Source organism: Camellia sinensis, chromosome 11 (genome assembly GCF_055761805.1).
Source record: "Camellia sinensis isolate YWXY chromosome 11, ASM5576180v1, whole genome shotgun sequence".
Lineage (NCBI taxonomy): Eukaryota > Viridiplantae > Streptophyta > Magnoliopsida > Ericales > Theaceae > Camellia > Camellia sinensis.
In genome coordinates this window covers 141,062,713-141,076,400 of record NC_138971.1, presented here as the reverse complement: position 1 = coordinate 141,076,400, position 13,688 = coordinate 141,062,713, and the positions used below count along the sequence as shown (strand labels likewise).

At 35.1% G+C, this 13,688-nt stretch overlaps 1 protein-coding gene and 1 non-coding gene across 2 annotated transcripts; both read left to right on the top strand.

Moving 5' to 3' along the window:
• Positions 1-302: 302 nt before the first annotated feature.
• LOC114321002 (protein RESTRICTED TEV MOVEMENT 3) lies at positions 303-13,688 on the top strand. Its single transcript, XM_028268119.2, has 6 exons — positions 303-678; positions 11,326-11,464; positions 11,557-11,726; positions 12,603-12,888; positions 12,982-13,148; positions 13,352-13,688. The coding sequence occupies exons 1-6, from the start codon at positions 609-611 to the stop codon at positions 13,507-13,509; spliced, it is 990 nt and encodes a 329-aa protein (XP_028123920.2). The 5' UTR covers positions 303-608; the 3' UTR covers positions 13,510-13,688.
• On the top strand, positions 8,249-8,357 carry LOC114321023 (small nucleolar RNA R71). The gene has a single exon (XR_003650136.1). It is a non-coding gene; the product is annotated as a small nucleolar RNA R71 (small nucleolar RNA).

The following is a 13,688-nucleotide window of genomic DNA, read 5'->3' as shown; positions in this document are numbered from 1 at the left end:
ATCAATTGCAAAAAAAAAAAAATAAATCTGGAAATCAGCCGGACATCCGGGTGGACATCCGGGTGGTCTACCGGGTGGACATCCGGGTGGTCTACCGGGTGGTCTTCCTTTGGACAGAAAACACGCCAGTGTGCACAGAGTTCTCTGCAGAGAGTGTAGAAAATTGATTTGAAAACGTAACCAAATATCATGCTCCAAAACACACGTAAAAAATTGATTTGAGAATACAAACAAACAGAGCCTTTGTGTTTTGGACCAATCTCCAGTGACACCTTACTGCGGGTCAACCCCCATGGGCGTAGGAAGTATTAATCATAAACTAATAACTATCAAACACATAAACCCAAACATAAGTCAAGCTCCCTAATTCAGTCAAACTCCGAGCGTCTCTATCTCTTAATCAGAAAGAAATAAAAGATATACTCCGAACGTCTCTATCTCTGAACCAGGAAGAAATAAAAGATGGAAGAGAAAGTAGAGAGAGAATCAGTGTGATGAGAAAGAAAGCAAATTGAGATAAAAAAAAAAGGGTAGACAGAGAGAGCAAGAAGTGGGTCTTTCTTACCCCTTTGCCTGATCAAAGAAAAACCCACCAAGCACTCTCAGTCATGGACGAGAGGATCGTACTCATGGATGACAAGACATGCCACCCAGTACCCAGGGATGAAGAGACACTGGGTACTCTCTCTCTCTCTCTCTATATATATATGTATAATATGTGCTATGCATGTACAGGGGAAAGATGCTTTGATCATGGGTTGATTGTATATGCTGATTATTACAGATATAGAAGTCTGAATTGAATTGAATTTTTCACTGTGATTCTAAAGCTTTATCTTTTGGGTACTTTAGAATAATGTTTCTACTTTGTTTTGCATGTTAGGGTTTTTTAGTGGAGAAGAAAGAGAAAGAAAATGTATGTCATTGTTATGAAACAACTATCTTTTTGCTGAATTGTGCAAAATACTGTAAATTTGAGTTTGTTTTATTGATTTCAACTGGAATTCAACTATTCTCAATGTGATAATTCAATTTTTAGTTAATTGATTTGATGAAAAAATTGTTAAAAGTGTGCTCCAACCTTTTCATCAAATCTGTGTTAAATCAAGAGAAAGGCCATGTTTTCACCAAATCAATGATGAACCAAATCCTTCACCAAATTCCCAACATTCATATTTTTACTCAAATTTGATGAAATTTTAAAAAGATTAAGGATTGGGGATGGTTTTCTGTCATAAAAAAATGGTTAAAATAGGTTTTAGGATTTAGAAATTTTTAAAAATATTTGATGAAAAAAAAAGAGGGTAAGGATTAAAGTGTTCCATATCCAGTCAAGCTAGTAACCAAATTTTTACTCAAATTTGATGAAAAAAGGAGTAAGGATTGAAGATGCAATTGTATGTCCCTCTTATTATGGATGCCTCCATTCTGATTTTGCATAGCAGTTTAATACTGAAGTTAACTTCTTTCAGTGGAGTAGCTTGGAAAAGTGGTCTGTTATCTTAAGATTGATAACTAGAATCTTAGTTTTTGTTATCTCATAAAAAGATAATTAAAGGGTATTGTTGATGAGTGCCGTAACGGCATTGATTTACAAAGCTTAAATTATTATACATTCTTATGATACAATCATTTGAAGCTTCTTAACAAATGTATTTAGGGCACTTTTTTTTTTTATGTTTCTTTACAATTCTGAAACTAGATCCTCTCTATAAAAAGGAATACGGAAAAAGGGAATGGAAAGGAAAGATTTGACCTTATATCATGTTTTCTTGTTTGCATTAGATGGAGTTTTGAGTAGAACAGGACAGTTTATTGATAGTTTTTTTTCCTTAAAAGTAATACATTCATATAAAGTAGTGACAAATTGATAAAGTACAAGTGCTTCTTAAAATTGAGTTGAATGAAGTCCAAATTTAGCCATTTTGGAAGGGATTTCATAATAGCAGTTATTTTTAATCAAATTCAAATCCATCGTGGCATACTTACTCCTCTCCCATTGGTGGGCCATTTTGTACACCAAAAATAAATCCTTACCAAGACCTTAATTCGATAGAATAGTGGTTTAGTTCGGGTATCAATTCATAGGGATTAAAAGACTAAGCTGTTCAAATATTAGAATATTAATTCTTAATTAATTCGAATAAGATGAATATTTTGATTTTAATATAAAAGTAACTAAAAGAATTATTAAACAAAAAGAAAGATTGAAAGATTGAGGTGGAATTGAAGTAGAAAATAGTTTGGGGTTTCGAATTTGCCTCTAATCTCATAACAAGTAATTAATATATTAAATTATAATAAATCAATGATTCAGATAATATTGATGTATCGTGGCTACAAGCTCCAATATCATCATCAAGCAGATGAGTATAATCAAATCGCAGGCACGAATCGTTCACACTAAACTAGGGTTGCAGCACGACTTGTCTCCCCTAAGCATGACTTGTCTTGTGATTTGTATATACAAGCAAGCAAAACAATTGTATGATCATGCATTCTCAATCACAGAAAGTAAATACATAAATTGGATGAAAACTTTTTTTGAACAAAAGATCTTTAACAATCATACAATGATTATCTAAATCTAAAGCAAAATTAGAATCTAAATACAAAATTACAAGTTACTTGACTAGGGCTTCATTTCAATCCCCAAGAATAAGATTAGTCGCCCTTGGAGAAGGTGAAGAACGCTATAGGTGTGGAAAACTCCATCTTTGGAACATTGGGTTTCCTCTCTCTTGCCTATTGTGCCTCATTTTGATATGTGAAGAATAAGATCACTTTTTGTAGGTTATCCCTTTATACTCCCATAACTATTAGGATTGAAATGGGCTTAAAAAGAGTATAAAAATATACTTTTCATCACAAAGGCCCATAGAACTTGCACAACACACAAACTCATTAAAATCATTAAATAATAATTGATATGGACTTAACTAGTGTAGTTTAGGTGGCCTCAATGTATATATTTGGCACTTATCACACCCCCCAACTTACACTTTGCTAGTCCTCGAGCAAACCAAAAGAAAAATACATTAACATCTATCCAAGCCACTTTCGTTAGGATCATGATTGCATTTAGCATATGCAACAAGCTTTTTAAACCCCGAGGTTACCTAAGTGGATGAATGAAGTTTCGTGAGGGTTTCGGAGATGCTACTCACAAACATTGAACATGTTAATCACTATAACAAGAGATAGAATGCTCAACTTCAAACAACTTTGAATTCAAATTAATACCTTATCAAATAGTTAATACAGAATATCACGTAATTAAGGGCCACAGTTATCATTCATGAATTGAGTTAAATAACGAAACATTTTAATTCTAAGCAATATTACTCAAGTCCCATATATTTGCACTTAGTAGAAAACCATCACATGATCCCTTGGTGTAAAGTGAATATTCACACAGAAATACGACCCCCAAATGAATCCTGAATACACTCATCACCAATACGTCACAATTCATTAGACATCCCGTAGAACAATGCAACCAATGGCTTGACTTTGATGCACATTTTTTTTTTTTTTCGTGGTTGTGCAATGCCTAGGTGCCTTAAGCTTTCTAATTAGCAAGTGTTGGGTCAATGACTCCCAAATTAGACGGTTTTAGGGCGCTAGGTGTGAAGACACCCTAACGGACTTAATAACTCGAGTTAAAAAGGATACGAACCCAAACCAGTCATCAAATTTTTTTTTATTGCTCAGATCTCTTAGGCTTTCTACTCAGTCCTTGTAACGAGTGTTAGGCTAATGACTCCTATGCTAGTTAGCTTTAGGGTACTAAGTGTAGGGACGCCCCGATGGGCTTAATAACTTGAATTGAGAAGGCTACAGATTCAAACAATTTTTTTTTTTTTTTTGGGAAATCAAGCCAAGGTCACTTATTTTATGGATCATCCAAGCCATCACAAAATATCAACATGCATACTAGTATCAAGTTTCAGTATCCACTTATTGTGCTAATGTGCTCAAGTGATTTCAAGGTAAATGAATGATAAACTCTCTAATTAAGTTCAAGTGGAAAGGACTAGTATAGCATCACCTATCTCATAACACAATTTAAAAGTTTAACTCAATCAATGAATTCAAACTATAATCTCAATCATTCAATATTCCACATCACCTATCTAGATTGGATAATCATTCAAATTCAAAAGTCAAAAGTACGATGTCTCAATCTCAAGGTGAAATTTTTTTGAATTTTTTATATTAAATTTTTTTTATTTTTTTATTTTTTTCAATCTGAACACAAAATCATTCCCCCCAACTTAAATATAGCGTTCCCAATGGAACACACCAAAGTATACAATTGAGTCAAGTACATAAAGGGAAGGAAATGTATCACCTTGATACATAAGCAGATGTACATAAAGTCAAGTACATAAAGGGAAGGAATAGTGTGCACCTGCAAAAAAAAGTTAGTACCCAACATCCAAGAAAGATGAAGTAAAAAAAAAATTAAAAAATAAAATAAAAAAAAAAAATCTAAAACTAAGAAAAAATAAAGTCATAAATGTAAAAATAAAATAAAATACAAGTGATACAACAATTCTCATTCTCACTTTTTCTCTTCTTATGATTAATGAGATATGGATTATTCCAACAAAAAATACTTGACCCATCCAAAAATTTGTGCTTGCTTGGTACGATCAAGTGAACATTCTGACTTAAAATATGGGCACAATCAGCATATGGGGAAATTATGTGCATGAATAATAAAGTGTGAAGACAACTCTATGAGGGGAATCAAGAAGATCAAACCCAAAAATAAAATCCTACCCAAGGTCACCTATCTTAACACTAAATTCTTCAATTACTCTTATCTCCTCGGGGTTCCTCGATATGTGTAGTCTCACCAGTTGGTATTCGCAACTCATCCTCCACCTTTTCATTAAGCAAGAGTGTTAAAATCCACCTACTACACACCTACCACTACCACCTACTACACACTCACCTACTTCACCTACTCTCCACCTACTCCTCACCTACTACACACTCACCCTCTTCTATATATAGGAATCATGAATCATTGTAATAATATCAAAACATACAACAATCAATAATACAATCATTTCTCTTTATACATTAAATTTACATGGTATCAGAGCAGGTTTAGCACCTAGTATTTTTCGCTTCACCGGCGGGCGGCAACCTCACCTTAGCCGTCCGCCGGACTTCAACCTAGTCCGCTAAGATTTTTTTTACACATACCTCGCCAAAGCACAGCCTCTCGAAGAGCCTCCAACGTCAATCGAAGAAGTGCGAGAAGGAAGAGAAAGCCGAGAAACTCAAAGTCAAGAAAGCGATCGAGAAAGGAAACATGGACGGCGCTCGAATCTACGCCGAAAACGCCATCTGCAAGCGCAACGAGCGGATGAATTACCTCCGCCTTGCCTCTCGCCTCGACGCCGTCGTCGCCAGGCTCGACACTCAGGCCAAGATGACCACCATCAGCAAGTCCATGGGCAAACTCAAGTCCTTGGAATCCTCCCTCACCACCGGCAATTTGCAGAAGATGTCTGAGACCATGGACCAGTTCGAGAAACAGTTCGTCAATATGGAGATTCAGGCTGATTTTATGGAGAGTTCCATGGCTGGAAGTACTTCTCTTTCCACTCCCGAGGGTGAAGTTAACAGCTTGATGCAGCAAGTCGCCGATGATTTCACGTGATTTGAGTAGCCATGAGGGTGGCCTTTTTGATAAAGCTGTTGCCATTATAATCTATTATAATATATAATCTTCACTCACAGATTCACACACTGGTTTTATAATATATAATCTTAACCCACAGATTCACACACTGGTTTTTTAAATCGTTTTTTTTATTTTTTATCTTTTCTTTTTTGAACATTCCACCACCGCCCTCAACACCTTTCCTTTACCTTTTGCACCCCACTTTACCTTTATTTATTTTATTTTATCTTCCCTTTTTCTTTTCAAAAAAAAAAAAAAAAAAAAAAAAAAAAAACAAAACAAAACAAAACAACAACAAAAAACAATCACGTGAACCACCTTCTTTATTTCCCAATCTCCTCTGTTTGATTTTTATTTCCCAATCTCCTCACTTTGCTTCCACCGCCCAAACTTTTTTTTTTTTCTCAAGCTTAATTGGTGCACTCCTTGTTCCCCACTTTCTTTATTTTATATATATATCTATATATCTCTTTTTATTATATATTAAAAAAAAAAAAAAAAAACAAAAACAAACAAACAAACATCATCCTCTCTCCTCCGTTTGATTTCAAACTCCATTATTTTTATTTATTTTCTCCAAACAACTTTCCTTCTTTCCCCCATCTTTCATTTTTGATTTCAAATATATTTTTATTATTTCTTTCTTTATTTTTCTTTCACATTATTTTTAATCTTTTTCCAATTCCATTCATACCATCTAGATTTGCACACCAAACCATATTTTATTCATCTCAGGGATCAACCCCGATCACAATTTTACACAAAAAAAAAAAAAAAAAAAACACAAAATACAAACAAACAACCACATTCACAGGTGAGATTTTTTCTTCTCTACTCTGCCGCCGGTCTTTTCTTCTTGCCTCCGTCCTGGGCGGACCTTGCCGGTGTTGCCTCTGTGTTTCCCACTCCACTGGACATGATCACTACTCCCTGCTCCTCCACTGCAGCATACGGCGGCCCTCCAAATCGGAACATCACGGTGGCCTTCCGTTTCAGCTCCTTGTTTTCCGCCTTTAGCACACTTATCTCTGCTCGCGCATCCTTATACATGCGTTGGAGCAGAGTCAGTTGGGCGTTTAACTGCTGCACCTCATTTGTCCTACTCTGCAGCCGGTGCGACAGGTTTGTGACCGCCGTCATGGTCTCCACATATGACTTCAGAGTATACTGATTGGCCTCAATATCAGTTTGCACCGCCATTTTTTGCTCCACCGACCGCATCGGAAAGTTCAACGGAGCAAACACAGAGGTGTTTGGTTGAGGTTCACTGGCCACCGCACCAGTTCTCTCTCTTGTTGACTCATTGAGGTCGGGAAAGAGAGTGAGCAGCCCACGGGAAGACGAAGCCATTTTTTGGGCAACAGAGTGTTACAGCGTATTACAGAGTTTCTCTCTCAGCAAAACGAAGAATTTTTCAGAGGTTTCTCTCAGTTTTTCTGTCTCAGCTTCTGCCTCAGCCTCAGCCTCCGTCTTGGTTAAATAGCCGAGGCAGCCACGCGTATCGCGCGCCACTTGACGCCAGACGACAAACGGGCGCGCCAGCCAAGGCACTCACGTGCCTCGCCATCATATCTGGCACGCCTTTTTATGGATTGGGCACGCCTTTTGATGGCACGCCTTTTGATAGATTGGGCACACCTTTTGAGGGTGCAACTTTTTAGGGGTCCGACAAGACTCTGTAAACTGTCCCGACATTGATTCCGGTTAGCTCCTTCATGGGTCCGACAAGACTCTGTAAACTGTCCCGACATTGATTTCGGTTAGCTCCTTTATGGGTCCGACAAGACTCTGTAAACTGTCCCGACATTGATTCCGGTTAGTTTCTACAAGGGTCCAGCAAGACTCCGTAAACTGTCACAACAACTATCACAACATTGTCTGCTACAACGGTCCGACATGACCCCATAAACTGTCTTCTACATCGGTCTGACACAACCATCCAGTGTCCTCTACAACGTTAAGACACCACCATACAGTGTCTTCACCATCGGTCTGACACGACCATACAGTGTCTCCTATCCTCTTTTCTTTTATGTATTCGTCTATTTTCTTGTTTTGTTACTCTCTCCAAACTCAAGTTGGTTAGTTCCTATCCCCCTTGAGTTTGCGGGGGCTGTTAAAATCCACCTACTACACACCTACCACTACCACCTACTACACACTCACCTACTTCACCTACTCTCCATCTACTCCTCACCTACTCCTCACCTACTACACACTCACCCTCTTCTATATATAGGAATCATGAATCATTATAATAATATCAAAACATACAACAATCAATAATACAATCATTTCTCTTTATACATTAAATTTACAAAGAGTGATTCAAAGTTCCTAAATTCTATGACATTAAACACTACTTTATCATCATAAATTTCACTGTGATTCCAATATTGAAATTTTTCTGCCAATTGATCCAAATAATTCCAAGCCTCTTTTGGATATTTTTCAAAAAAATTACCATTACACATCTTGACTACAAATTGACGTAGTGGAAAGCAAAACCCTTCATAAAAGAAAACAATGATGCGTCCAGTTTCATAGCCATGATGTGGGCAAGAGTTTAATAAAGCCTTGAATCTTTCCCAAGTTTAAAAAAATGTTTCATTTTCTTCGTGGTAAAAATTTACAATTTGTCGTTGAAGAGCAATAGTTTTTTGGATTGGGAAAAATTCATTTAAAAATTTATTTTTTATTTCTTGCCATGTTTCAATGGGACTTGGTCTTATGGAACCATCTCTTATCTTTATCCTTTAAAGAAAGTGGGAACAATTGAAATTTAAACACTTCCTTACTTATGTTTGGATCGTGTAAAAACTTGCAAACATTCTCAAATTCTTTAATGTGAATGTATGGATTTTCATAAGATAAACCATAGAACTTAGGAAGTGAATGAACCATTTCAGGTTTTACATCAAAATAGCCTACATTAGTTGGAAGAGCAACATTAAATGAAGTGGGTTGCAAATAATCATACTGGGTTCCCAAGGAATTGTTACTTAGAAGTTCATCCTCCCAAGTATTGTACCCAAAATAAGTCATTTTTTTTTTAGTGTAGAAAATTCAAATTACTTGCAAATAAGTTCACACTTACAGTACTTTGCCGAATGATTTTTTTTTGAAGCTCGAATTCTCAGTCACAACCAATTGCAAGTCCTTCGTTTGCAATCACTTGAATAATTTGCTTTTGCTACTTATTATATACACAAAATCCTAAACTGAGAATTAATCTAAAAATTAATTTTCAAAATCTAAGCAATTGTGCTAATTGTCCCTGGCAACGGCGCCAAAATTTGGTGGATCGTTTTGCACACAAAATAAATCTTTACTAAGACCTTAATTCAATAGAATAGTGGTTTAGTTTGGGTATCAATTCACAGATACTAAAAGACTAAGTTGTTTCAGTATGAGAAAATCAATTCTTAATTAATTCGAATCAGATGAATATTTTGATTTTAATATAAAATTAGCTAAAAACAATTATTAAACAAAAAGAAAAATTGAGGTGGAATTGAAGTAGAAAATAGTTTGGGGTTTTCAAATTCACCTCTAATCTTATAACAAGTAATTAATATATTAAATTCTAATAAATCAACGATTCAGATAATATTGATGTATTGTGGCTACAAGCCCCGATATCATCGTCAAGAGGATGAGTATAATCAAATTGCAAGCACGATTCATCTTCGATCAGCATGAATCGTCCACACCAAACTAGGGATGTAGCACGACTCGTCTCCTTTAAGTATGACTCGTCTCACGATTTGTATATACAAGCAAGCAAAACAACTGTATGATCATGCATGCTCAATCATAGAAATTAAATACATAAATCAGATGAAAATATCTCTTGAACAAAAGATCTTCAACAATCATACAACGATTATCCAAATCCAAAGAAAAATTTGAATCTAAATACAAAATTACAAGTTACTTGACTAAGGTTTCATCTCAATCCCAAGAATAAGATTAGTCGCCCATGGAGAAGGTAAAGAACACCATAGGTGTGGAAAACTCCATCCTTGGAACCTTGGGTTTCCTCTCTCTTGCCTCTTGGGCTTCCTTTTGATATCTCAAGAATAACACCCCTTTTTATGAAGGCTAGGTTATCCCTTTATACTCCCATAACTATTAGGGTTGGAATGGGCTTAAAAAGAATATAAAAATATACTTTTCATCACAAAGGCCCATATAACCTGCACAACACACAAACACATTAAATCATTAAATAATAATTGATATGGACTTAACTAGTGTAGTTTAGGGGGCCTCAATGTATATATTTTGGCACTTATCTCCCATTCCAAACAATACAAATTATGTGTTTTTACTGAAATCCATTCATTCCGTCAAATCCTTTCGTTGCAAAACCGAATTGTTGAAGATAATAAACTTCTAGTTGAATGCTAATTTTGTTATATAATTTACTTGGAAAAGTAATGGTGTTCTGATAGGTCATAAATGATGTATCAGATAAATAAAATGTATATAATGGAAATCATTAATCAATGAGAGTAAGATCAACGTAATGGGGAAGAAAAGGGGTGAGCATATCTTAGAAACCATTAATCAATAAGAGTAAGAGTAACATAGCGTGGAAGAATTTTGGCGAGAAGTTTTGCTTGTCTCATTTTTGACTGATGAGGAAATTAACATGCGTAGTACCATTTTATGTAAAATCAAATGCATGAGTGATTATGGTATGTCGTATGCCTATAGTTTGATAGGCGGGATAAATTAATAGTTTTTTTGTTTTTGTTTTTGTTTTTGTTTTTTTCCCCTCTGGAAAAGCAAAGAGAAGAAGAAAAAGAAAAACTTCTTTGCACAAACAATCATCTCTGGTTTATTTGACCTAGTAAGAACAGGGGAAAGAGAGAGCAATGCAAGAAAGGAAAATGATGGAAACAAAATGCTATCCTTTCTTAACTAGTTTCAAAGTCTTAGGGAAGGAGAGATGAAAATATTAGAGTTAAATTTATCTTAAATATTTGATGTTCTTTCTATCCTTTTTGCTTAGAGACTAGAGTTGTTCTCTCTCTATCCTTTCTTAACAATTATCTCTGTTTTTATGCCTACGTAGTGGGCAATCGGCAAGGAGTTTTGCTTGTAAAGAAACCAATTTTGTTTTAAAAATTGTCATGTTCAGACAATGGCTTGTCAGTTGTCGCAATGCATTTTTGAATGAAAAGAAAAGAAAAAAAGGGAGAAATTTTTTTGAAGAAAGGATCTCATCTGGCTGCTATGCTCTAGATTGGTTGCAAGCGCATTATCGGGTTTGGACACCCAAAGTGAAGGCCGTGGATTCAAAGACTTTTTGGTTCCTTATATAATTGATATATTAATATTATTATTTTGTGGGATTTATTGAGTGTGAGATTTGATTTTGCTTGCCAAATTATATTAGGATAGTTCTTTTAATTAAAGTAGGGTTTTGTGGCTTATAAATATTAGGCTTTTGACATTGTAATATTTAGTTTTGGAATTATTATTATTGAGAGTTTTAGCCAATTAGTTTACATTGTACGTAATTGTCAATGCATGCTTTTGTGAATGGTTCCCAACAAATAACTAGAATTTCTCCAAGTACTCTTATTTTTATGCTTCAAACATTTGCAAAGTTGTAAGGTCTATAAGAGAGATGCCACCTGCTCACTACACATTCAAGATCAATTCATTTTCACTATTATCGACGATGCTAACAAGGATTGGAGAGGAGAAACATGAATCTGATAGTTTTGAAGCTGGTGGCTATCTATGGTGAGTTTGAATTTTTCCACTCTTTCAAGCATATCTCAATTTGCATTTCCACTTGGGATATAAAATAGCTTATTGCCAGGCTTGTGATGTAGGAGACTGTCACTCTATCCTTATGGGAGGAAAGAAAGAAATGCAGATGGATACATATCGCTCTACTTGGTAATTGCAGAAACCAATACTCTACCTCTTGGTTGGGAAGTTAATGTGATATTCAAATTGTTCGTGTATGATCAAATTCAAGACAAGTATTTGACGTTTCAAGGTATCTTCCCATGCACTATCACATTTTTGTTTATTAAAGTTTCTTAATTGCTACCAATTTTGGTTAATGTATACTGGCAACTCCTGGAATTTTCTTCAATAGGGTTAGTATAGAAACCTTAAGCTAAGAAACAAGCTTTAACACATTGATATCAATTTGTATCATCTCCTATTTGAGATAGGAGATGAATCTCGAACTATATATTTTTAATATATATAATGGGATAACTAATCCAATAACTAGTCTGTACAAAATTATATTTTATAATTTTAAGTTGAAATTCTGTATGATTAAGATATTTGACGAGCCTGACTAATAGACAAACTAATCTCAACTCGAACATTATATCTGGTAAAATAATTAACATTTCAATCATGCTTAACCTATGTAAACAAAAGAATCTTGTTAAAAATAATAAAAAAACCGAATAATAAATGACATGAAAAAAAATGAAGAGAAAATCTCAACTATAAGGCAAACAAATTAATCCAACATGAATAAAACAACATTATGTTTGAAATAATTAAATACAAGTTAATCAATTAAAAGTTAGGGCTTTTTTTTGACATTTAATTGAAAAAAGAAGAAGCTAAGAGACAAAATCCCAAGTATCCAAGTTGAAATCTATTTCAATAAAATGGCAAAATTCAATTTTCAAACAATTGTATAGTTGTCTTTGTCTTTTTAGCCTCTTAAGACTAAATCTTTAGATTTTTCCTCTCAAACCGATGGGGCCAATATGCACACATGTCCATATTTATTTTAATTATCACATATGTCCCATTTTTGGCGTTAAGTGGGGTCAATTGATCCCACCATATTACACGTGGTGCCGCCCATGTTCATGTATTTGGTGTTTCTCTTTTTTTACATCAGTTGACAAGGGCAGAGTAAATCGCTTTCATGGGATGAAGACGGAGTGTGGTTTTGCTCAATTGCTTTCCCTCAATACCTTCAACAATGCATCGAATGGATACCTAATCGATGATTCATGCATATTTGGAGCTGAGGTTTTTGTTGTTAAGTGTACCGGCAAAGGAGAGTGTGTATCCATGGTAACGCTACCTGATGACAATATTTTCACGTGGAAGATTGAGAATTTTTCAACTTTATTTGATGAAAAATACTTGTCGGAAGCATTCACGAGTGGAGAGCATATATGGTATCCCTCTCTCTCTCTCTCTCTCTCTCTCTCTCTCTCTCTCTCTTATTAGTTGGAATTAGCTGTGACTGGCTTTCTTTGTGTTGAATTCAGGAAGTTATCGATTAATCCAAGAGGAGTTTCAAACCATAGGGGCGAATATCTAGCTCTGAATATACATTTGGTTGATCACATACCTCTTCCTCCTGGAAGGAAATTATATGTTGAATATAGGCTCTGCATAAGGGATCAAATCCATGGTCAACATGAGGAACTGACGGGTAACTTGCGCTTTTCTTTAGATTTATTATTCTTCTTGCAGAAAGGCCTCAGTCATGATGATAAACACACACACACAAGTTGTGCCCCAAACAATTTCATTTCTCGCTCACACCATTGTTGAAATTCCAAGTAACTTATTTTTTTTTTCTTTTCCTTCAATGATAACTTGGTTCATGTAGAAATAGAAACTTTTCTTTTGCAGATAATTCTTGGTTTGCTGCGACGGTGAAGTCTTGGACCTACAAAAAGTTCTTGTTAATGACTGCTCTTCTTGACCCATCAAGGGGCTTCCTGTTGAATGATACTTTGATTGTTGAAGGACAAATCAAAGTTGTATCAGTAGTTAGGAATTTCTCTTGAATACCCAAATGTGCTCTTATTGTTCTTTGAAGTTAGTAATGTTACTCTATATTATGTTTTTATTAGTAGAAGTTTGCATCTTACTGGTTTTTTCAAGTTACCAACTGTAAGTATAATTCTTGCTCTGGCGCTCGGTATGGGGGTTTGACAAATTGCTTTTAATTTTATTTATTTATTTA

Coding starts and splice junctions, on each gene's coding strand:
- LOC114321002 (XM_028268119.2), top strand. CDS start 609: ATGGACGAGAGGATCGTACTCATGGATGACAAGACATGCCACCCAGTA. Junction 11,465..11,556: donor GAAGCTGGTGGCTATCTATG/GTGAGTTTGAAT, acceptor CTTGTGATGTAG/GAGACTGTCACTCTATCCTT. Junction 13,149..13,351: donor TCAACATGAGGAACTGACGG/GTAACTTGCGCT, acceptor TTTCTTTTGCAG/ATAATTCTTGGTTTGCTGCG.